The 23,888-nt window shown below is 38.1% G+C and overlaps 2 protein-coding genes across 2 annotated transcripts in view; one reads left to right on the top strand and one right to left on the bottom strand.

The window, feature by feature from the left end:
* Positions 1-946: 946 nt before the first annotated feature.
* Positions 947-10,497, top strand: LOC113051072 (cytochrome c oxidase subunit NDUFA4-like). Its single transcript, XM_026214682.1, has 4 exons — positions 947-1,116; positions 5,459-5,544; positions 5,976-6,036; positions 10,385-10,497. Exons 1-4 carry the CDS (start codon positions 1,069-1,071, stop codon positions 10,439-10,441), a joined length of 252 nt encoding a protein of 83 aa, XP_026070467.1. The 5' UTR covers positions 947-1,068; the 3' UTR covers positions 10,442-10,497.
* Positions 10,498-16,975: 6,478 nt separating this feature from the next.
* shmt2 (serine hydroxymethyltransferase 2 (mitochondrial)) overlaps positions 16,976-23,888 on the bottom strand; it is an 18,429-nt gene continuing 11,516 nt past the window's right edge. The window contains exons 7-12 of the mRNA XM_026212825.1: positions 22,819-22,958; positions 22,280-22,442; positions 21,494-21,593; positions 18,570-18,725; positions 17,922-18,029; positions 16,976-17,627 (exon numbers count right to left, since the gene is read on the bottom strand). Of these exons, the coding sequence (XP_026068610.1) occupies positions 17,500-17,627; positions 17,922-18,029; positions 18,570-18,725; positions 21,494-21,593; positions 22,280-22,442; positions 22,819-22,958 (795 nt within the window). The 3' untranslated portion in view covers positions 16,976-17,499. The remainder of the gene's footprint in view (positions 17,628-17,921; positions 18,030-18,569; positions 18,726-21,493; positions 21,594-22,279; positions 22,443-22,818; positions 22,959-23,888) is intronic.

Consider the following 23,888-nt stretch of genomic DNA (forward strand, 5'->3'; position numbering starts at 1 on the left):
TGACCAGCAGACCTCAGCATGTTAGGTCAGGCCACACCTGCTCCACCACCATCACACTCAACACTGGCGTACCACAGGGCTCTGTGCTGAGCCCATTCCATTTCTCCCTTTACACCCACGACTGCAAGCCTGTGCATGGATCCAACTCCATCATTAAGTTTGCAGATGACACCACGATGATTGGCCTCATCAGATACAACGATAAGACTGCCAACAGGGAAGAGGTACAGCACCTGGCCACATGGTGTGCAGACAATAACCTGCTACTTAACACCAGCAAGACAAATGAGCTCATTGTAGACTTCAGGAAGAAGTTGAGTTCCTGGGAACTTGAGTAACACTGAGTAATCCATTTGCAAACTAAAATATTTTCTATACACTTTACTGACCATTGCACTAGTGTAAATTATGTTCATATGTTCATAGTTTCTGCCTATAGTGTACATACACTTTTTCATAATCCATCTGTATAGTTTGATCATAGTGCACCTATCTGTATATCATGCTAATAGTATTTAAAATCTGTAATTATGTCCATAATACCACCTTATCTGTTTATTTATTGTAAATTTGTAACATACTGTAGACCTTGTATATTCTGTACTTCTTATTGCACTTCTGGTTAGATGCTTACTGCATTTGGTAGCCTTGTACCTTACATGTGCAATGACAATAAAGTTGAATCTAATCTAATCTAATCTGATCTAATCTAATCTAATCTAATCTAATCTACTCATGTGACACTTTATACTGGAGTAATGATGATGGAAATTCAGATGCACATCATAGAAATAAATTATATTTTAAAGGCTATTAAAATAGAAACCATTATTTTATATTCGAATAACATTATGCAAGATTACAGATTTTTTTCCCTGTATTTTTTATCAAATGTCACTCCCAAAAATGTTGTCACTGGGTTTGGCTTGCGGTGGTCAGTGTCAGTGTGTTGATTGGATCTCAGTAACCGTCCATCACTCACTGACCCTCTCACACAACTAACAGTCCACTCTTGTTCTCGCTTTCAGCCACATTTACTGTGTTTTCTGTCGCTGTGTGTTGTGGAAGATGAAGATGTTCAGAACTATATACAAGCAGGCGAAGAAACATCCCGGGGTAAGTTAAACCCTCATCTGACATTAGCCTCACAATTCCCCCATCAGTAATGAGAAACTCCTAAATGACTGCAGCTTCTCTATTGTGATTCTGCGTCAGTGTAATAGTTTGTTTTTCTGAGAACAGGTGAGGTTTGTGAAGAGCTGCTGCTATTGACATTCCATTTCATATGTTTATTGTAGATAAACACATCTTAAAATGAATGTCTCATTGGTGTTTTTTTTTAAGTCTTTAAATATTAGTCAGAGTGAATGATTTATTTCCATGCATTTTAAACTAAACTATAAAGGCATATACATTACCACACACAGACAAAACAGACATTGTTTGCTGAAACAATAGCTCTGTTACTGACAATGAGCGCCTGATGACCCAGATTCACGTTGTGTGTTTGGCAGGTTACCAAAACGAAATGAATGACTGTTACACAACGCCACCGAACCGCATTAAAACCACCAGTGTGTTTAGAAGTAACAGATATTAAAAGTGAATATTATGTAACACTTAGTGTTACTTGGATATCGGTTACAGGCCTCTGCATCTTCAGCTCATTCTTTCTTCAAGAGGCTTGTAAATGACAAGTTTTGAAAGTGGTAAGAAAAATCATATGCTGCAAAAAATCAAACCAAAACTGTACCAAAACAACTTGAAAAACTGCTTAAATTTAATTTATTACTCGGTTGGCAAATTGCATTTTTTTTTAATTGTTTTAGCATAAATACCACAAACTTTGGCTGGATTTAAACTAGTGTATCATTTTAAGATGTTTAGATATTTTTTCTGAAAACAGGACAAACATTCAGATTGAGAAAGTGATGTTTGCAGTCTTTAATTTGTCATTAAGATTTATGAAAGCTTGTTCCTGCCACAAAAAAAAGAAAAAAAAAGGTAATTGCAACTTTTTTTTTTACAACATGGACTTATTTTCCTTCCAACTCTTATATATCTCTTTTTCTTGCAACTTTTAAGAATTACAACTCAACTATAAACTCAGGACTGCAAGTTATAAATGCAGAATTATGAGATCGCAAATAAGAAAAGTTGTCGTTTTCCTCACTCAAAAGTGTGAACGCTGAATATGACACTCATGAGAAGAGCAGAGGAGCAAAGCGCCACGTCTGATGTGTTCATATATTCTGTCAGTGTTCGTACAGTTATCACGTTTGCTCAAATGTGTTCAGCATACATCCATTCACAGGGAAAAACACCTGAAATCATCAAAAAAATACAATCATTATAGATAAAGTGTTCAGCAGGAAGGTAGAAAAAAGATAATTGTGATAAATAAAAAAAGCGCAAAACAATGTAAATAAATTACAGAGAAAATTACTTTAATTTTTGTATTTTCAATCAATGTTCCAATTTATTCATACACTGTATTAAGAGACTGCAGTGCCAGGAGACTAAAACTAAAAAAAGGTAATTTATGAAAAACTAATTTACATTTAGTCATTTAGCAGACGCTTTTATTCAAAGCGACTTACAGATGAGGACAATAGAAGCAATCAGAATCAACAAATCTGCAGGATCGGACAGTTTTAGCAATGTGTTCTGAGAAAGTCAGCTGATCATTAATCATAACTCCAAGGTTTCTGGCTGTTTTTGAAGGAGTTATGGTTGGTGTGCTTAACTTGATGGTGAAATTGTGATGAAATTATGGGTTTGATGCAACCACAAGCAGTTCTGTCTTGGCAAGGTTCAGTTGAAGGTGATGGTCCTTCATCCAGTAAAAACTGTCTGTTAGACAAGCTGAGATCCGGATAGCTACCGTCGGATCATCAGGATGGAATGAGAGGTAGAGTTGAGTGTCATCAGCATAGCAGTGGTATGAAAAGCCATGTTTCTGAATGACAGAACCTAATGATGCCATGTAGACAGAGAAGAGAAGTGGTCCAAGAACTGAGCCCTGAGGCACCCCAGTAGTTAGATGTTGTGACTTGGACACCTCACCTCTCACCTAAAGATACTTTGAAGGACCTATCTGATAGGTAAGATTTAAACCACTGAAGTGTGGTTCCTGAGATGCCTTTTGCCAACAGGGTTGACAGAAGGATCTGTTGGTTAACTGTGTCAAAAGCAGCGGACAGATCCAGCAAGATAAATATCAAAGATTTGGAATCAGCTTTTGTCTGAATTTGGTTGAACACGGCTCGTTCAAGTGTTTTTGCAATGAAAGGAAGAATGGAAACTGGTCTGTAGTTCTCTAAAAGAGATGGATTGAGGGTGGGTTTCTTAAATAGAGGGGTTATACGAGCCTGTCTAAATTCTAAGGGAAAAACACTGATGTGTTAGTAATGTGAGTGAGTGCAGGTACAACTGCAGAAGAAATGGCTTGAAGGAGATGAGATGGAATAGGATCAAGTGGACAAGTAAAAGGACGATTAGAAAGGATGAGTTTAGAGACTTCTGCCTCAGAGAAGAATGTGAATGAGTGTATGTTTTCTGGAAAGATGTGCTTGACAGATTGTGGTGTGGAAAATTGTGCACTGATGGTTTTAATTTTATTAATGAAGAACGTATTTTTAAAGAGTCCTAGTTACAGTTCTACTATACAATTAAGTACTAATATTAGATATAAGAATATAAGATAAGAAAATTTATATAGGGTTAGGATTACTGCTAGTTGCTTATAATTGTTCATAATTTAGTGTAATTACTATAGTAAAAACATAATATGTAGGAAAGACACTGTAAAAATAATTTCTGGGTTACATTTTATTAAGGTGTTCTTGTACATTTACTTACTATATGGTTAGGGTTAGGATTTGGCCGTCAGAATCGACTCGAGCTGCCAGATGAGAGAGGAACCAAAGCAAACACATGTTGCGCTCGACTTACGACGCTTAAACATATTTGATAAGCTAATTTGAATATCTCACAGTAACCCCTTTGGGATTATGCAAATCACTGCTACTGGAGGCAGTTTTGACAACATAAGGCTAAGTCTGTGTCTGCCTGTCTCTCACTTTCTCAAACGCAGGAAAAAACGTGGCGATTCTGGCATTCGCATTGATGCTTCACATTTCCTCTTTTAATATATATTTTTATTCTAATCCCTGTCATCATTTACACACACACACACACACACTGAAGTCTCTCGGTAGGATGTGTGTGTGTGTGTGTGCATGATCCTGTCACTCACTCTGATCAGCAGTGGAGTGTGAGTCATAAACTTGCACACACACACACACACACACACACACAAACACACTAAAGGCTGTGTCCTTGTCTGCTCAACACACAGTGTCTCCATGCATATAAAAATTGTGTGTGTGTGTATGTATGTTCATTTAGACCTAAAACCTACTCAATGCAAGTACATGAACACACACACTTCTAACTGCACAAGCTCCATTTCACACTCGTTGCGTTCTGAAAGATGTCAGACCGCATTCGTAACACGTCTCCTGCACTTCCCTCTTTCAGCTCAATGATGAGGCAACAGTTCTTGCTGAGTAAGTTTGATAAAGTTACTTAAACCAGATGAGTCATTACTCAGGTATTTACATTTATGCATTTGGCAGACACTTTTATGTAAAGCCAACTTGCAATGCTTTTAAGGTTTACATTTTTTTCAGTTCATGCATTATCTGTGAATCATACCCTTGACTTTAGCATTGCATGCACCGTGCTCTAATATATGAGGAATGCTACAGGAAAGCTAGATTTACATGTTGTATGCATTTGGAAGATGCTTTTATCGACTTATATTGCATTCAAGGTACACAATTTATCAGTTCATGCATTCACCGGGAATCAAACCCATGACTTTGGTGTTGCATGCACTATGCATTACTGTCTGAGCAATGCAACAGGAAATCCAGAAATCAACATTTATGCATTTGGCAGATGCATTTTTTAATTTAAAGTGCATTCAAGTTATACAATTCATCAATTCACATATTCCCTGGGAATCGAACCTATGACCTTGGCTTTGCACACACTGTATTATACTGTTTGAGCTTAAGGAATACAGATCTAGCTATAAACATGTTGACAGCATATCTATTATTTTAGGTTTAGTGTACAGCATTACTGTAGCTCAAACAAACGGCACTTGTGTCATGGGTTCAATTCCATGAGAATGCATGAACTTACAACATCTACACGTTAAATGAAATGAAAATCTGTTTGCATAAATGCATTTACCAAATGCATCCGTGTAAATGTTGTTGAGATATTGCTCCATGGTTGTTTAAATTGTTGCAAAATGTAAACGATTTTATCGCCCAGCTCCGCTAAATACTGATAAAGGCAATAACATCATGTTCGACAGACTTGACTTGAGTAACACTCTCCTGAACTCACACTGACGTCTGATGATCATCTCATACTCTTTCAGCTCATGCCTCAGTTCCTCTTCATGTTTGTTGGAGTGAGTGGAGCGTTTCTCTATCTGATCCGGCTGGCTCGTGGACCTTACATCAGGTGAGACCAGACCAGCAGAGAATAGCAATGAGATGGACAAGAACACCCAGAAAATCATCACGTTTTATAACACGGTGCTCATTTTACTGAGCATTTACTGTACAATATGGCATAACACTAATTAAATACACATATGCAAAGGGAAAAATGCAACTTATAGCTATTCATTAGTGATAGTAATGGGGCTTAGAACATCCTAACAATATTCTGTCCATCATTGTGTTTGTTTGGCTTGCTGTGTGTTCATTGTTCTTCATGAGAAACAAACTTTGCTTAATGAATGACAGTATGCTGCCAAATAACTGGCCTCTGTCATCTCCGCTTGGTAATTACCCTCCTTTACAGCCCCTCATCCTCCTCCTCCTTCCATCGCTCTGTTTTCACTCGCTCTCTCTTTCCTCTCCGGTCTGGCCTTACCCTCATTCTGTCAGCTGGGACAGGAAGAATAACCCTGAACCGTGGAACAATCTCGACCCGACCTATCAGTACAAGGTAAACAGGCCAGCGACTGCTCTGTGATCAGCTGCAGACTGACAGCGCAGACAGATGCGTCACCCCCGCTGTTCCCGGATCAGCCCGGTTTCATCTGGCAGTGGCGGAGTGATGCGTGACAGGAGCTGCACGTTTGCAGCCGTGTTTGTGGAAACATGCAGCTGGAAGGTGTCAAAGATGGAGAGAATTTAAAGGGGTCACGAAACGGAGAATCCAAATGTTTGTGATGTTTACACATTATGACAACGATAAAAACATACGCTAGTTTTAGAACACAAAATCCCCTTTTTAAAATATAAATCTTTTTTTTTCAACCTTCTAAAATGTACGGATTTGAAAGAGAATCTTGATGTCACAATTCCTCGTATGTAATCAAGCAAAGTGGTTCTGAACAACTTTTGTCTGTCCATCGATCACAAGAGCAATACCGCTGTTGGATAAAGATATCAAGTCAGTATGGAAGGCTGATAGGGCTAAAAGTCTTTAAAAGGAGCATGTGATATTTGACCATGTCAACATGCGCTGACAGCAACCAATGAAACTGCTGTATTTGAAACTACATCAGACACCATTTTTATTCATGAAGTACATCATAATAAAACACCAGTAGATGCATGTGTTATACAGTATTGTTCAAAATAATAGCAGTACAATGTGACTAACCAGAATAATCAAGGTTTTTAGTATATTTTTTATTGCTACGTGGCAAACAAGTTACCAGTAGGTTCAGTAGATTGTCAGAAAACAAACAAGACCCAGCATTCATGATATGCACGCTCTTAAGGCTGTGCAATTGGGCAATTAGTTGAAAGGGGTGTGTTCAAAAAAATAGCAGTGTCTACCTTTGACTGTACAAACTCAAAACTATTTTGTACAAACATTTTTTTTTTCTGGGATTTAGCAATCCTGTGAATCACTAAACTAATATTTAGTTGTACGACCACAGTTTTTTAAAACTGCTTGACATCTGTGTGGCATGGAGTCAACCAACTTGTGGCACCTCTCAGCTGTTATTCCACTCCATGATTCTTTAACAACATTCCACAATTCATTCACATTTCTTGGTTTTGCTTCAGAAACAGCATTTTTGATATCACCCCATAAGTTCTCAATTGGATTAAGGTCTGGAGATTGGGCTGGCCACTCCATAACATTAATTTTGTTGGTTTGGAACCAAGACTTTGCCCGTTTACTAGTGTGTTTTGGGTCATTGTCTTGTTGAAACAACCATTTCAATGTCATGTCCTCTTCAGCATAGGGCAACATGACCTCTTCAAGTATTTTAACATATGCAAACTGATCCATGATCCCTGGTATGCGATAAATAGGCCCAACACCATAGTAGGAGAAACATGCCCATATCATGATGCTTGCACCTCCATGCTTCACTGTCTTCACTGTGTACTGTGGCTTGAATTCAGAGTTTGGGGGTCGTCTCACAAACTGCCTGTGGCCCTTGGACCCAAAAGAACAATTTTACTCTCATCAGTCCACAAAATGTTCCTCCATTTCTCTTTAGGCCAGTTGATGTGTTCTTTGGCAAATTGTAACCTCTTCTGCACATGCCTTTTTTTTAACAGAGGGACTTTGCGGGGGATTCTTGAAAATAGATTAGCTTCACACAGACGTCTTCTAACTGTCACAGTACTTACAGGTAACTCCAGACTGTCTTTGATCATCCTGGAGGTGATCATTGGCTGAGCCTTTGCCATTCTGGTTATTCTTCTATCCATTTTGATGGTTGTCTTCCGTTTTCTTCCACGTCTCTCTGGTTTTGCTCTCCATTTTAAGGCATTGGAGATCATTTTAGCTGAACAGCCTATCATTTTTTGCACCTCTTTATAGGTTTTCCCCTCTCTAATCAACTTTTTAATCAAAGTACGCTGTTCTTCTGAACAATGTCTTGAACGACCCATTTTCCTCAGCTTTCAAATGCATGTTCAACAAGTGTTGGCTTCATCCTTAAATAGGGGCCACCTGATTCACACCTGTTTCTTCACAAAATTGATGACCTCAGTGATTGAATGCCACACTGCTATTTTTTTGAACACACCCCGTTCAACTAATTCAACTAATTGGCCAATTGCACAGCCTTAAGAGCGTGCATATCATGAATGCTGGGTCTCATTTGTTTTCTGACAATCTACTGAACCTACTGGTAACTTGTTTGCCACGTAGCAATAAAAAAATATACAAAAAACCTTGATTATTCTGGTTAGTCACATTGTACTGCTATTATTTTGAACAATACTGTATTTGTTCATGAATAATAATACATCGGTATGTGATGTGTGATGTCAGCATTATGTCATGATTTCTCATGTCAGTTTTAGTTGTTTAGTTCGACGTGCCTTCTCAGGCAGAAATCTCTTTTTGTAACATTAATTAATTTACTGTAGCACAGCAGATATCAGCAGATAAAGTAACGCCACAATAATTACTATGTGGGTAAATCTAGAGGTATGGTGCATTCAAGTCATGTCAGATAGATCGTATTCACATGTTGAATGCACATGAACAGCACCACAGTCGTTATTATGAGCAGGAAACTCAAAAGTTTCTGCGTTGGGGGCGTATCAGTGGAAATAAAATGTCAGATGCAATGCAGTGACTGTATTGATGGTAAATTTGATGTGTTTTTTTTTCATGTACAATAGAAATATACTAAGTAACATATATAAAATATTATATAGTTGTATAATAGAATAATGATTCAGTTTACATCACCATCATAAATTGAATTAAAACAGAAAAAAACAATGATGCACATCCTTTATTTATCATCTTGTAGATGCAGAGTTTACTTTTTTACTTTTTTAATTTCATGTAACACAACCAAAATGTGCATGTCTACACATACAAAAGAAACACATTCAAAATCACAGTGTTAATGCAGATGAACAGTGCATGTTGGTGGTCAAATTTTATGCATTCTGTTTTTACTTTTGGCCCCGTTGGCCTTTCATATCCATCAATTGCCGAACCAAAACTGCTGTTGGATAAAGATACCAAGTAAGGTTGTCAAACTCAAACTGAACATCCTAAAACTCTGCATAGCCTTCCTAAAGATCATAGCATGGATAGCAGTAACGTAGAATCAGTGTGGGGGGGGGGGGTGGCTAAAGAGGAAGTGATGTAGAATCAGTGGGCGTGGCTAAATAGGTAGAAATGTAGAATCAGTGGGTGTGGCTAAATAGGTAGAAATGTAGAGTCAGTGGGTGTGGCTAAAGAGCCAGTGATGTAGACTCAGTGGGTGTGGCTAAAGAGCCAGTGATGTAGAAACAGGTACTGATGTTCTCCAGTGGAGGCGGTGCTTAGCCATATGTCTTAAAGTAATACATTACAAAATTAGTTGTTTTCTGAGCTTGGTTTCAGTTCAAAACCAGAAGGTTTTTTAACTTATAGGATGTTTTATAGTACTCTGACCTGTTATGTGTCAAAAGACCAAGGACAATTTTATTTCTCACTTCAAGAGCCCTTTATATGGAGTGTTTTTCACAGAGGGCAAAAATAACAGTGGAAAATAATAATAAAAAATTAGACTTTTTGGTGCAAATCTGTAAACTTTATAAAGTAATCTTGAGAAACATAAAAATCTAAAAGTGCTTTTCATGGATATTTTAAGGATGCATTTCTAGATGCACCTGAGGCTCGTGCGAAAAACAGGGTTCATCAACATTTAAAGGAAAGAATAATTTATATCGCAGCGGGAGAATGTTTTGTTCTCATTTGGAACGTCTTGATCACCTCCAACAATTAATGAAAGTATTAACAAAGGCAGATGGAGTGAAAAAGTTTCGGGAAGCTTGCGTTCAGGCTCGCGAAAGGTCTCAACGTGTTTGATTCTCAACAGGAGCCAAAGGTCAGAAATCAAGAATCCAGGGGAGTCTCAACGTTAATCATAATGAGAGAAACAGAAGAAGAAAGAGAGAGAGAGAGAGAGAGAGAGAGAGCAATCAATGAGAATGAGAGAATAAAAAAACAGCGGCTGAAGAATGTGTCTCCTGTCACGCATTCACAACACAAACAAGCGTTCTGTCACATAAATGCAGGATTTGTGCATCTGTGGGGGTTTTCAGCACATGCACTAAGATGTAAATATTCTTGATTTATTTTCTTTATAAAATGAGTTTATAAACTTTAAAACTTTCAAATACACTTTCACTGACAAAACATAAATGTGGAGTGGGATCTTGTAAGGAGGGCCAGCAGAACCTGTCAGACAGTCTGTGTGTGTGTGTGTGTGCACTCCTGTTTGTATGCATGTTGTTTTGTCTTTTATGATATTCTGATGAACTTAATTTAAGCTAACTACATTTAAATGTATTCTCTTGCTCTCTCTACACAGTTGGTGGCCGTCACCACAGACTACGAGAGTCTGAAGAAAGAAGGACCTGACTTTTAAAAGACCTCAGCAGAACTGCAGGCGCGCACACACACACACACACACACACACACACACACACACACATACGCATATACACACACGCATTCAAACACACACATGCACATACATATATATACATATACATACATTATTATATACATTATATACATTACATATATATACATTATTAAATAAGGTTCAAAGATGAGGCATGTCAACATCAAATTACACACGTTTTGATTTGAGTTTCATAATTTACATTTTACATACACAGAAAGATTGTTAAACGTTTAAAAAGTGTTCAATGTTTCAAGTAATTTGTGAAAATAAAATACAAAAATATGAGTGTAATTATGTGCCATCATTTAGCGTAACATATATATTAATGTAAAGAATATACTTATTCTAACCTGAATGAATTAGATCTATAATAGACTGTCTTTTAACTCGTCCACCATCTGGTATTTGGTTTTCCACAGATTTCACCTTAAGGGCCCTATCTTGCACCCAGCGCAATTGACTTTGTACACTGACGCATGTGTCATTCCTATTTTGCACCCGCGCAAAGCGCGCTTTTCCCTCCACAGAAGCACGTCGCTAAACTAGTGAATGAACTTGCGCTCCCTGGGCGGTTCAGCGCAAAAAAGGAGGCGTGTTCCGGCGCAAACAATCCCTGGTGCTATTTTGCTGTTTCATTAAACAATTGCGCCACTGACCAGAAAAAAACAAGTCTAAAGTCAGTGGCGCGTTGATCATTATGCTATTTTAAGGGCGCATGCTTGACCATAATGTATAGCGTGCACAACGCGCATAGACTTTGCTCATGTAATCTACACAGATGCAACAGTTATTTTTGCAAATCATAAATTGTTACACTAAAAAAATATTAACACATGAGATGACGGAAATCATTGTGGTGTGCCACGAAGATGTGAAAAAATAGGCATAAATCTAGCTTACAAATTATTCAGGCTAATTGTAGTAATTAAGGATCAGACCTGTTTGAGGTCATATATGTATATAAGGACATCTGACAAATTGGTTTGTCCGTCCAGAACCAGGAAAAAAAATCGATGAAACAATTGTGGCTATTTCCTCCCATGCCTGTTTAACCGACGCTATTTTGGGTGGGTTTCTCCCATCCCCATACAACACAACTTGTCTGTCTTTCACTGCTCTTACAAGAACATCAGTCTCCTCGGCTGTGAACCGCTCCTGGCGTGCGCCTGGTAAATACGTCATAATAATAGCAATCCATAATGGAACTTGCGCACCTGCTTTTAAAGGGAATGTTGGATGACGCTCTGATTGGTTTATTTCACGTTACGCCCAAACCACACCTATGAATAATGAAGCTACTTCAGACCAACCCACTTTAGATTTGCGCCGGGCGCAAGAGCCATTTATCCCCCTGGGAAAATAGCAACAGCGCCGAGACCCGCCCACAAACTTACTTGCGCTTCGCGCTTTGACACTTGCGTTTCAGATCGTTAAAATAGGGCCCTAAGTCATTCTTGTTGTTTCCTGGTGTGTTTCTGTGCTGCTCCATGGAAAGGTCTGAGACACTAAAGACTGGTTTTTAAGCATTAAAGGAATCGTTCTGTCTATATACTGGTTGGTTTCTTCTGTGGGATGCGGCAGGAGGCTCTGTTCTAAAGCCATACAACAGATTTGTGTGAAAAACAAACCCAAACATAATTTGAAAATCACATCTGTACACGTTCACGTATATAAGACGCATAATGGTTTGATTATCAAATGTTCATTTCTTGCTGAACTCTTCTCTGAAATAGCACGAGAATCGAATGTGTTTGTGACACGCATCCCAGTTTGAGTCTCTGTTGGTTTGGGTCTTTGTCCAGCCATCGAAAACCAAATTCCTGTGGCCCTTTAGAAAAGCTTCTAAGTTTGTTGTGGGCATATTTGTGGGACATTATGAGGCAGAATTGTGTGCATAGTGGGAATAAAGCATGTTATCTAGCAGAAATCACTCCTGTCCTCTGCACAGCTGGGTACCGACACACATCCAGCGCTTCAATAAAGGAGACGCTCCTCATCTCTCTGCGTTCACACACACACACACACACACACACACATACTCTGCTCACCTGCGGCGTGTGTGTGCTGCTTCTCTCAGGCCTCCAGCACATGCTGACAGGTAATCAGGCCAGTTGAAGAAGCGCATCATGCATAATCTCACAGACACACACACACACACACACACACACACACACAGGGGCCGTCATTACCTAAGCGGAAGGTGCAGCGGCCCGTCATTATTACATTGCCTTCATTTGTTATTCTTTGTATCGCTATTCATCTGCAAACCGAAGGCAATCTACACACACAGTGAGCAAAACACCTCAGAACGTCCCACAATACAAGCACAGATAACTACAACAGCAACAATCACACAAATACATAAATATATTGTGTTTTGCATATTCTGCTCTGATATGCAAAGACAAAAAAAAAAAAAAAAATCTAAAATGTATAAATATTAGTGCTGTCAAATGATTAATCGCATTCAAAAGAAATGTTTTGTTTACGTAATGTGTATATTTGTCATGTAATGTATAAATACACAAACATGCATGAATATATATTTAAGAAAAATATGTTTGCTTATATATGAAATAAATAATATATATATTAATATATAAATTATATTTGAATTTATATACACAAATGTCAATATTTGTAAAATATATAATGTATGTTTGTGCATTTATAGATAGATAATAAATATACACACATATTTTGTACATATGTTATTAATAACATATTATAATATATAGTACATAGTGTATTATATATAAAATTTCCATTTTATTTTTTTTTTATAAATGTTGAATAATCATAAATAATTTTGATCTAATTAAAATATAAATTTTTATATGGTCAGTTAAGGTTTTTTTTTTTTTTACTATCTAGGGAGCAGATATGCAAACAGGCTTGTGTTTTATTGTCTACATACACAGAATGTGCTTATCTGTCCCTTACAAATAAACAAAGTCGAGCATCTTGATGAAATCGGGACCATGTATTACGTATTATTCAACTAACAATTACAGAAAATGATGAAAAAACTAATTTTATACATTATTTCACTCACCTGCATTCTTCATAACTTGTAACTGTGATTGTAATTACATTATTTATAAACTGTAGTCAGCATCATAATGTAGATTAGATATATTAGTTAATGTAGTCTGACTACTTTGTGATTACTTTTAGATTAACAGACATCAGAGAACAGTAAACATACAAATACTTTGTAAAATATTGAATTCTTGGGGGTCATATTATGGAATCAAATATAATTATTATATATAATTCACAAAATTAAAACTAACTTTAAAACACATTCAAATGCAAAAATCATTTACAAAGACAAAGTCCAAAAGACATCACTGCAGCACTGGAGACGATACATGTGAATGACAAACACACTGTGAGAGATAGGCGCCATCAGGCAGTCAGTTCTGCCCTACAGCTCCAAGTGCAGCATCGTGTGTATGTGTGTGTGTGTGTGTGTGTGGGGTGAGAACAGCTCATCTAGTCGCTGGTCACAACTGAGACTTCAGTGTGAAAATCTTCTGTGCGTGTGTGTTCAGCATCTCAGCTCAGGTGTAAACAAACTCAAGTGTGTGTTTGCTGGGTGACAGACATACACAGAAAATACACTCCAGATATGAGTACTGTAATTGTGAGTACACCATTGAGTGAAAGCAAAGACATGTCCAGTAATACTGAGTTCATATCCCGCAATCCTGAGGTCACATTTCACAATTCCGAGTTCATATCCTGTAATTTTGAAATTCATATCCTGCAATTCTATATTCATATTTTGCAATTCTGAGTATATGTCTCTCAATTTTTAGTTCATATCCTGCAATCCTGAGTTCATCTCACTATTCCAGGTTCACATCCGGCAATTCTGAGTTTACATCCCACAATTTCAAGTTCATCCCACAATTTATTTCATATCCCATAATACAGAGTTTATATCCCGCAAATTTGAATTCATATCCCACAATCCTGAGTTAATTTCACAATTCTGAGTTCACATCTCACAATTACAACTTCATATCTCACAAATTTTAGTCTATATCCTACAATTTTTAATTCATATCATGAGTTCATGAGTTCATCTCCCAATCTTGGGTTCATATCCCACAATCCTGAGTTCATCTCCCAATCTTGGGTTCATATCCCACAATCCTGAGTTCATCTCCCAATCTTGGGTTCATATCCCACAATCCTGAGTTCATCTCACTATTCCAGGTTCACATCCGGCAATTCTGGATAAAAAATCCCGAGACTAGAACCCACAACCCTTCGATTGGGAGTCCAACCCTCTAAACCATTAGGCCACGACTTCCCCGACACAATCTTGTTCCCCGACACATATCCCACAATCCTGAGTTCATCTAAAAAATCAGGTTTCACATCTCGCAATTCCGATTTCATGTCTCACGATTTTGAATTCATATCCCTTGATCCAAATATCATATTTCGCAAATCCAAGTTCATACCCTTCTATTCTGAGTTCATGTCTCACAGTTCCTAGGTCATATCTCGCAATTCAGAACTGCAAGAAAAGTCAGTCGCCTTTTTTTAGTTGTTTATTCCATGGCAGAAAGAGGCTTCTATACTATATGTTACTTGACTCCGGTCTAGTTGTCGGAGTACAGTAACGCTGTATAATGTCTCCGTGTGTGAGTTAGTGAGGTCCTGCTCTTCATGGCGTCTCCTCAGTGTCTGCCAGACTCTTAATTGATGCGAGAAGCTTCTTCCTCTCTCACATCCCTCCCCTCATCTCTCCGTGGGACTGTTATTGCTCTATAAGAGACACTTACACTTTATTATGGGATAATTACAGCACATTAGCCATTGTTTGGAATTTAAATGGGACTCTAAAATGCCACTTAAGTCATCGACTCCGTAACGCCACATCATGGTCCTGCAGGGCTTTAATTATGACACACGTTCAGATGCCGACATGCCACTCCAAATAAATGAGCACAATTAATTGTGGGCACTGTCGTTTATCCATCCCTCGCTGAACGCTGCTGATTTATTCTCAAATTAACGGCTGTCTGTGCCTGCAGCAGGAAGGAGAGAGATTCCAGATCATGTCAGCTCATTCCCGAGATTCCCACACACACACACACACACACACACACACACACACACACACACACACACACACACCTGAACCCACAGCACAAACACTCATCATGAGCCACTTCATCTTCCGCTGGGATTTTACTGTCTGACACACACAGAATGAAAGAAAACAATGACATCTGACTGAAAAACTATCATTCCACCCCAAAAACAAACAACAACAAGAAAACTATAAAGAAATTATAATTCTATTCACATTGCAGCAAATTAATCAAGGCTTAAAATAGGAATAAATCAAATATTAAGGGAATATGTGTGGAAATCAGGGTTATTATCGTCAACTAAAACTTAAAAAAAATAATTCCATTAGAAATGTTCATTACTTGAAATAAAACAAAAAATGTATCACATTTCTGAATTAAAATATAAACAAAATATTTTTTCAAAAACAAAAAAAATTTCACAGGCAGATATAAAAAAATATTTTACTTTAAAACTTCTGGTTTTATTCAGTGTGTTGCTTGACACTTTCTTGTAATTATTTGTGACATTTACAAGCAATTTCTGAGTTAAAACTGTTTTAATAATTTAATAGTTAACCTAATAATTAACATATATATTTTTTACAATATTTATATTTTTTTTCAGTATATTAAGATAACTAAAATAAATAAATAGATTTTAACACATTTAATACATACTATACCTAGACATTAAAAAACTAATTAAAAATCTATTTAAATATTATTTAATATACAGATTTTAATGTATTTAATAATACTATACAGCCATTAAAAAACAAACTAATTAAAATGACAAACACACAACAAAGTGACCAAAATCTTAACTAAAATAAAACGTGAACAGAAAATAAACAAATAGAATCCTATTCAAAATATTAAATACACTTAAAAAAATAGGTTTCACAATTAAAAAAAAAAAATTTCACATTTATTTCAATGGGTTACTTTAAGTAGAAAGACTGAAATATTATTTTCTTGTTTTTTTTTTACAACTTAAAAAACCTATATATTTTTTAAAGACCCAAAACTAATAGTATAACAATGATACTAAAATAACGCTGTCATAAATGTTTAAAACATCAATAAATGTGCTTAATGTCATAATGCTAAAAATAGGTTCTTAAAAAAAAGTTCTTAAGTCTTTCTTGTGATTTTAGGCTTTGATTTGACTCCACACACGCTGTTTTAACGCTCACATTAATCCACTGATTAGCAGCAGCTCTTTCAGTCTGTCATATTACGCCGAGATCTATCTTTAAATACACGTTCCTGAATAATCCTCGGACTGAAAACACATTATTCCTCTGAAGACGACGGGCCAGAACGACTCGATCGATCATCTCCACCCACAGTGCACACACACACACTTACAGACAATAAGAGCAGCCCAAAGAGATGCATTTTCCTACACCACATTTTTATTGGGATTAGACGTTTTTAGAAAATCATTTGTAAAGATCCGTCCATTTAAAAAAACATTTCTGTGTTTTGTCAGGCAGAATGAAGGTGCAACGTGAAGAAGAGGCTCAAAGTGTTTATCAATATCAGTTTGTTCACAATCACTCGAGATGAGAGCCGAGCAAAACAAACTCCAGTCTTCACACACACACACACACTACTGTACGTTCACAAACAGCTGTGATCATCAGAGAAGAGACGGCTCAGAACGGAAATCACAGTCTGAAAACATTTAGCATCTTTAGTCTGTTAGACACATTTGTTCTTCACTCGAGATGGAAGATATAGATGTTAGTCGAGTCCTGAATGTTATAAAAGGATCACACACATGAGGAATAAATCATCCGCGGAAGGGAAACTCACTTCTAATGTCACTTAAGACTCGTTTTAAGACTTAGATCCAGGAAATGATTAATAATGTAGTGACTGGTCTTGAAGCTAAAGAAAAGAAGAAATGCTGTGTTAATGGTCGGTGAATCCAGGCATGGGGAAGGGACGAGCGAAAGCCTCCACGCGGCGACGCAGATCAGCGATACGAGACGCCGTCTCCACGTCCTCCAGCAGGAAACTCTTGAAATCTGACAGCTTTTCTGAACAGAAACAGAGAAATAGACCAGAGAAGCACACAGAACAACATTAAAGCTGCAATAATGTTTGTTTTTTCTGGGATTTTATTATTTAAAATACTTGTCAGTCATCACATGAAATCCAATAATAGCAACACTGCTGATATGATATAAACAGATCTGTAATCACGACCCCTGCGTGTGTGTGTGTGTGAGAGTTTGTGTGTGTGTGTGTGTGTGCGTGTGAGAAAGAGTGTGTGTGTGTGTGTGTCTGCGCAGAAGCACACGGTCACAGCAGATCTCGGAGTGTGTACTCACTGGTCTTCTTCTTGACGTCCAGAGCGATCTCGATGCCCTGATCGAAGAAATCCACCACCTGCTGGAAGTCAGCCTCCTTGAACTGACGAGACGTGAGAGCAGGGGATCCTGGGAAACCAGCGGAGCACAGTTTGAGTGAGTGTGTGTGAGTGTGTGTGTGAGAGTGTGAGAGAGTCTGTGTGTGTGTGTGTGTGTGTGTGTGTGAGAAAGAGAGAGAGAGAGAGAGAGTGTGTGAGTGAGTGTGAGTGTGTGTGTGAGAGAAAGTGGGAGTGTCTGTGTGTGTGTGTGTGTGCATGTGTGTGAGAGAGAGAGAGAGTGTGAGTGTCGGTGTGTGTGTGTGTGTGTGTGTGTGCGAGAGAGTCTATGTGTGTAAGTGTGAGCATGCGTGCGAGTGTGTGTGTGTGTGTGAGTGAGTGTGTCTGAGTGTGTATGTGTGTGCTTGCGTGCGTGCGAGTGCGTGTGAGTGCGTGTGTGTGAGTGTGTATGTGTGTGCATGCGAGTGCGTGTGTCTGAGTGTGTATGTGTGTGCGTGCGTGTTTGTGAGTGTGAGTACGTGTGTGTGTGTCTGTGAGTACGTGTGTGTGTGTCTGTGAGTACGTGTGTGTGTGTCTGTGAGTCTGTGTGTGTGTGTGTGTGTGTGCTCCTCACCGAGTCTCAGGCCGCCGGGGGTCAGTGCGCTCTTGTCTCCAGGACACGTGTTCTTGTTGGCTGTGATGGACACCAGCTCTAGAACCCGCTCCGCACGCGCTCCGTCCATCCCCTGAGGTCTCAGATCCACCAGAACCAGATGATTATCAGTTCCTCCTGAACAAACACACACACACACACACCTTCAGAGTCTGCCTTCGATCATCACCAACAACCGTTCACTCGACTGCCACATCATACAGAACAAGCCCTGAACTCACAGTTTACATTTTGCCATTCTAAATTTATATCTCACTTAAATCTCAGACTTTTTTCTTGCACTTCTCACAATTTCCTCTTGATCCAGGTGAGACGGAGTCATAAACTGATCTGCAGACGGATAATAACATGTGCGTCGATATGAAGCGTGTGCAGACGCTCAATTAATTTCTGCACGTCATTCCTGCCTGAAGGGCTGTTTGCACCAAAGCAACATTAATATAGTACAACAATAATATCCAGCACACAAAACATCATTAAAAGTGTTTCAGTGTGATAAAATCCTCAAGACTTCAGGCGGAGAGCGCAGCGGCAGACAAACATTCGTTCTGCTGCGCTTTTCTTCAATAAAAGTGATTTGGATTCACCTCGAACCGGATGATGGGACACGAGAGAGAGCCTTTCTGCACAACCATAATGAGGAAATTAGCAGAAGAAAAAACATTTGCTCAGCTCTTAAGATAACCGAGTGTGAATAATAAACATCTCAAACAATTATTAAACTGAGGAAAAGATGGAATAAATGAATGCTGGAAGAATCGAGCAACTCTGACATCTTTTTAAATCACTCTGTGAGTGTGAAATAACTTTTTATCTGACCAATTAAGACTTCGGCAATTAAAATTTTATATTCATTTAAATGCATCTATGTGTGCTTTTCTCCTTATGGATAAATTAAGACACTAAAGATCATCTCTGAAACTCAACGCTGCACTCCTTCATCGTCTTCGACACAAAACCGCTTCTGCATCACATATTTTACACTAGATATCAAAGTAGAGACGGAATAGTTCAGTGAACACAAACAGGCTTAATTCAAGACTTTACTAAAAACCTAGTAAAGAAAATGTAAGGAACAAATTAAAGGGAAAACAATGCTAGTAAAAGTGCAAAATGAGTTGACTTTGAAACACTTCAACTTCCAACAGATCTGCATTTCTTTTTTATTTATTTGACTGAAGATTCTGAAATTAAGATACATTTACTGGAAAAACAAAATTACTTAAAGGGATACTTCACCCCAAAAAAGAAAAAAAAAAGAAAATTACCCCATGATTGACCCTCAAGCTATGCTAGGTGTATATGACTTTCTTATTAGATAAAAAAAATGTCCTGGCTCCTCCAAGCTTTATAATGGCAGTGAATGGGTGTTATTATTCAATAGTCCAAAAGAAGTCCAATAAAGCGCATCCATCCATCATAAAAAGTGCCTCACACGGCTCCAGGGGTGAATAAAGGCCTCCTGAAGCAAATCAATACATTTGTGTAAGAAAAATATCTGTATTTAAAACTAAACAAAAACTTAATGTTATAGATTCTAAAGGTTTTTATAATAAAACAATATGAAAAGTCGTCTAAAAGTTACGCCTACTAGTGATTTTTGGTAATTTTGGGCACTATCCATGGTTTAACCATGGTATTTTTTTTCGTAAAACGATGGTTATACAAAAGTAGTCAATATGATAAAAACATGGTTACTACACTTTTACTATAGTAAAACTAAGGTTAATTTTTTGTAAGTAAAAACAATCAATTATTAATGAAAACAACTATTATAAATCAACACTTAATTTAATTGCTTACATTTTTATAATGCATTATCTTCATGTTGATCCACCAGTTCACATTTATAACTCAACTCTACATGTTTGCAACATAAAAACATGGGTTGATTTTGAAATATTAAGGGAATATGTGTGGAAATCAGGGTTATTATCGTCAACTAAAACTTAAAAAAGCGAATTCCATTAGAAATGTTCATTACTTGCACTTTATTGGACTTCTTTTGGACTACTGAAAAATAACACCCATTATAAAGCTTGGAAGAGCCAGGAATTCTTGTTTTCTGAGAAACTGATCAAAATGAAGTGAGTTCATGATTAAAACAAGAACAAATATCCGATAACTGGCTCCGAAAAATAGACTTAATTCAAAAGGAAACAACATTTTCAAATCTCATTAACCGATATTTGTTCTTGTTTTTAAGCATAAGCTAAACTTCATTTTGATCAATTTATGGCTTCACATCTTCATTTGCATCTCCGATAAATGTATCTTGATTTAAGGATGTTTAGATATTTGTGCTGGAAAACAAGACAGAAATACTGAGGAAGGTATTCATGTTTTGCAGTGCTTAATGCCATGATTTTCAGGCGTTCTGCTCTGATTTAAGAGCTTTGATTTACTAAAGGTGAATTAAGAAACCCTGAAAAGCATCGTCTAAATGTTTTTAAAGACTGACCAATAATATGATGGTTCGACACCAACCATGTCAATGTGATCCGGGTTGTATTTTCTTCTGTTTATGTTTTTAAGCCTGTCTGCATGATGATATGATGGATGAGATTTAAAGAAGCTGTTAGTAGAGCTTCATGCGTCTGCAGGTCTTTGCTGCATCAGTGTGTTACTGCTTCACTTCCACACAACTGAACACGGAGTCATTAACAGGAATATTCATTAATACTGCGGAGTATAATCACCTGCTTTTTAGTTAATTAGTTCCGCTAGTTTGTATGGGTTTGAGTCTCACTCCTGCAGCACACACGGATAAAACAAAGGAAAACTAACTTCATCTTCCGGGAGAATCCAGTGACGACGTCGTCTCAGTCCAAGACGAACACGTTCTGCTCACCTGAAGAGAAAACCTACAGCGTGTGAAAACCCACCCGAGACCAGCGTGTAGCCCTTCTTCAGCAGCGCATCGGCCATGGCCTTCGAGTTCTTCAGAACCTGAGCGATGTATTCACGAAACATGGGCGTCGTGGCCTGAAGAGAGAGAATGAAGAACTACCGATTATCGGAAATCATAAACGAGCTCCCAAGTGCACCTGCCATTGTTCAGTAGAAGATGAGAGAGAATAGGAGATGATTGACAGACAGAGAGAAGCTCCAGGACTCTAATGATGCTGCAGGATATAAATTCAGCAAATGAACTGCTAATTGAATCAAAGTAGAGAGTATTAATCAACCGATATATCGGCCGATATTTGGCTTTTTTTTTTTTTTTTATTATCGGCCTCGGCTAATCATGTCAGAAGCATTCAAGGACTTTTATTTTGACTGCTGAGAAACAGAAAGGCAAACACTATAATACTTTCTCATCTTGCATCAGAATTTCATTTTTACAGTTTAAAAAAATACGATTCCCAGTGCGTTCCTAAGTTCGTCTTCCTTTTTATTCATATTTGTAAAAACTGCTTTATTAGTAAGAAATACTATAATAGAATTCAATGGAATAATACTTTATGCAATTTAGTAAGTATTGTGTGAAATAAGTATTCATTTAATTTCAGCACTCATCATGCATGTGCATTTAAATTAAATAGTGTGGTATTATATAAACTAGTTTAATATCTGCCACCCAGCTCTTTATGAAATAAGCATCAGCTTTTAAAATATCCATATCCACTTGTGGAAAGATTAATAATCTGGAAGTGAAAGCAAAGCTGTACCTGTTTGAGAGCCACAGCGACGCCGGCGATGGCGTGATTGTGAGGGCCGCCTTGAAGCGAAGGGAACACAGAGAAGTTGACCTTCTCCTCCAGGTCATACATGACCTCTTTGCCCTTCTTATCCAGCGAGCGCACGCCCTTCCGGTAGAAGATAAGCCCCGCCCTGAAGGGAGGAGCCAGAGTAGAGGAGGAGGAGCAACGGTTAATAACAGAGTGTACTGTGCACAATATAATCTACATGCATGCAACATCCAGATCATCAATGCAATGTGCTAAAACTTAACAAAAACGTTAATATTTTTTGTGGAAACTGTGATACATTTTATTTTTCAGGATTCACAGCTGAATAGAAAGTTCATAAGAACAGCATTTATTTGAAATAGAAATGGTCTGTAACATTGTAAATGTCTTTACTGTCACTTTTAATCGATTAATGCATACTTAATGACTAAAGGTATTAACTTCTGTCCCAGAATGAATGGTTTGTGCACCACACACAGGCTTTGAGAGAGTGATCTCAGTCACTGCTGGAGCTGTACCTGGATCCTCGCAGTGATTTGTGTGTGGTTGTGGTGACGAGGTCGGCGTGTGTGAACGGCGAGGGGATGGCTTTGCCTGCCACCAGTCCGCTGATGTGAGCCATGTCCGCCAGCATGTATGCGTTCAGCTCGGTGCACAGCTGCCCGGAGACAGAGAGCAGAGTAAGAGCTCAGAGAGGATTATGAAAGCGCTCGCAGCAAACATCACAATCAAAGCGATCCGTTATCGGCCCATCGGAGACTGACCTGATGAGATCCGAGCGCTTCTCCGGGGAACGAGCCCCAGAGACTGCAGCGCTTCACTAACACTTCTGAGCGTGACGCGACGCTCTCGGGGAAAGATAATCTCCAGCTGATCACACACTGATAATCTACACCGATACACTTAATCTGTCGTGGAGTGTGTGTGTGTGTGTAAGAGTGTGCGTGCGTGTGTGTGTATATGAGTGTTTAACTGAGTGTAAGTGTGCGCAAGTTTCTGTGTGTGTGCGCATACATGTGATTGTTTCTGTGTGTGTGTGTGTTTCTGTACGTGTGCGTTTCTGTGTGCGTGTGTGTGTTTCTGTGTGTGTGTGTGTGTGCGTGTGCGCGTGTGTGTTTCTGTGTGTACTGTACTGTGAGCAGAAAGCGTCAGGATCAGTGGATGTGTTTGTCGTCTCCGAGGCATCAGACTTGAGCAGTTAAACACAAATGTGTCAGAGACAGACGAGTGTGTGTGAATAAAGAGAGCAGTCGAGACGGCAAAAATAAACTCGGTTTAGTATTTATATCTTAATGTATGTTTGCACTCTTTTCATTTTGCGTAATTTTAAATGTACATTTTTCTTTATTTTCTTTTTTCTAATCTAATTTAGTTTATTTTAGATGAACTATAAATGTTCTTGGTGGACTGGGAGTCTTCTTAACACTGTTGTAGATTAAGCTCTTTTATTTAAATAGGATCTTTCTTTCCTTGATATAATATAATAACACTTCCTCCAGTGAAAAGTGCATCTGCTGTTGTCTCTCACAGATTAGTTTAGATCTGTTTAAACGCTGCTTGATCTGTGCAGATTTCTCTCCTGATTCAG

This window comes from Carassius auratus, chromosome 31 (assembly GCF_003368295.1).
Source record: "Carassius auratus strain Wakin chromosome 31, ASM336829v1, whole genome shotgun sequence".
NCBI classification, from domain to species: domain Eukaryota; kingdom Metazoa; phylum Chordata; class Actinopteri; order Cypriniformes; family Cyprinidae; genus Carassius; species Carassius auratus.

Coding starts and splice junctions, on each gene's coding strand:
- LOC113051072 (XM_026214682.1), top strand. CDS start 1,069: ATGAAGATGTTCAGAACTATATACAAGCAGGCGAAGAAACATCCCGGG. Junction 1,117..5,458: donor AGGCGAAGAAACATCCCGGG/GTAAGTTAAACC, acceptor ATACTCTTTCAG/CTCATGCCTCAGTTCCTCTT. Junction 5,545..5,975: donor GCTCGTGGACCTTACATCAG/GTGAGACCAGAC, acceptor TCATTCTGTCAG/CTGGGACAGGAAGAATAACC.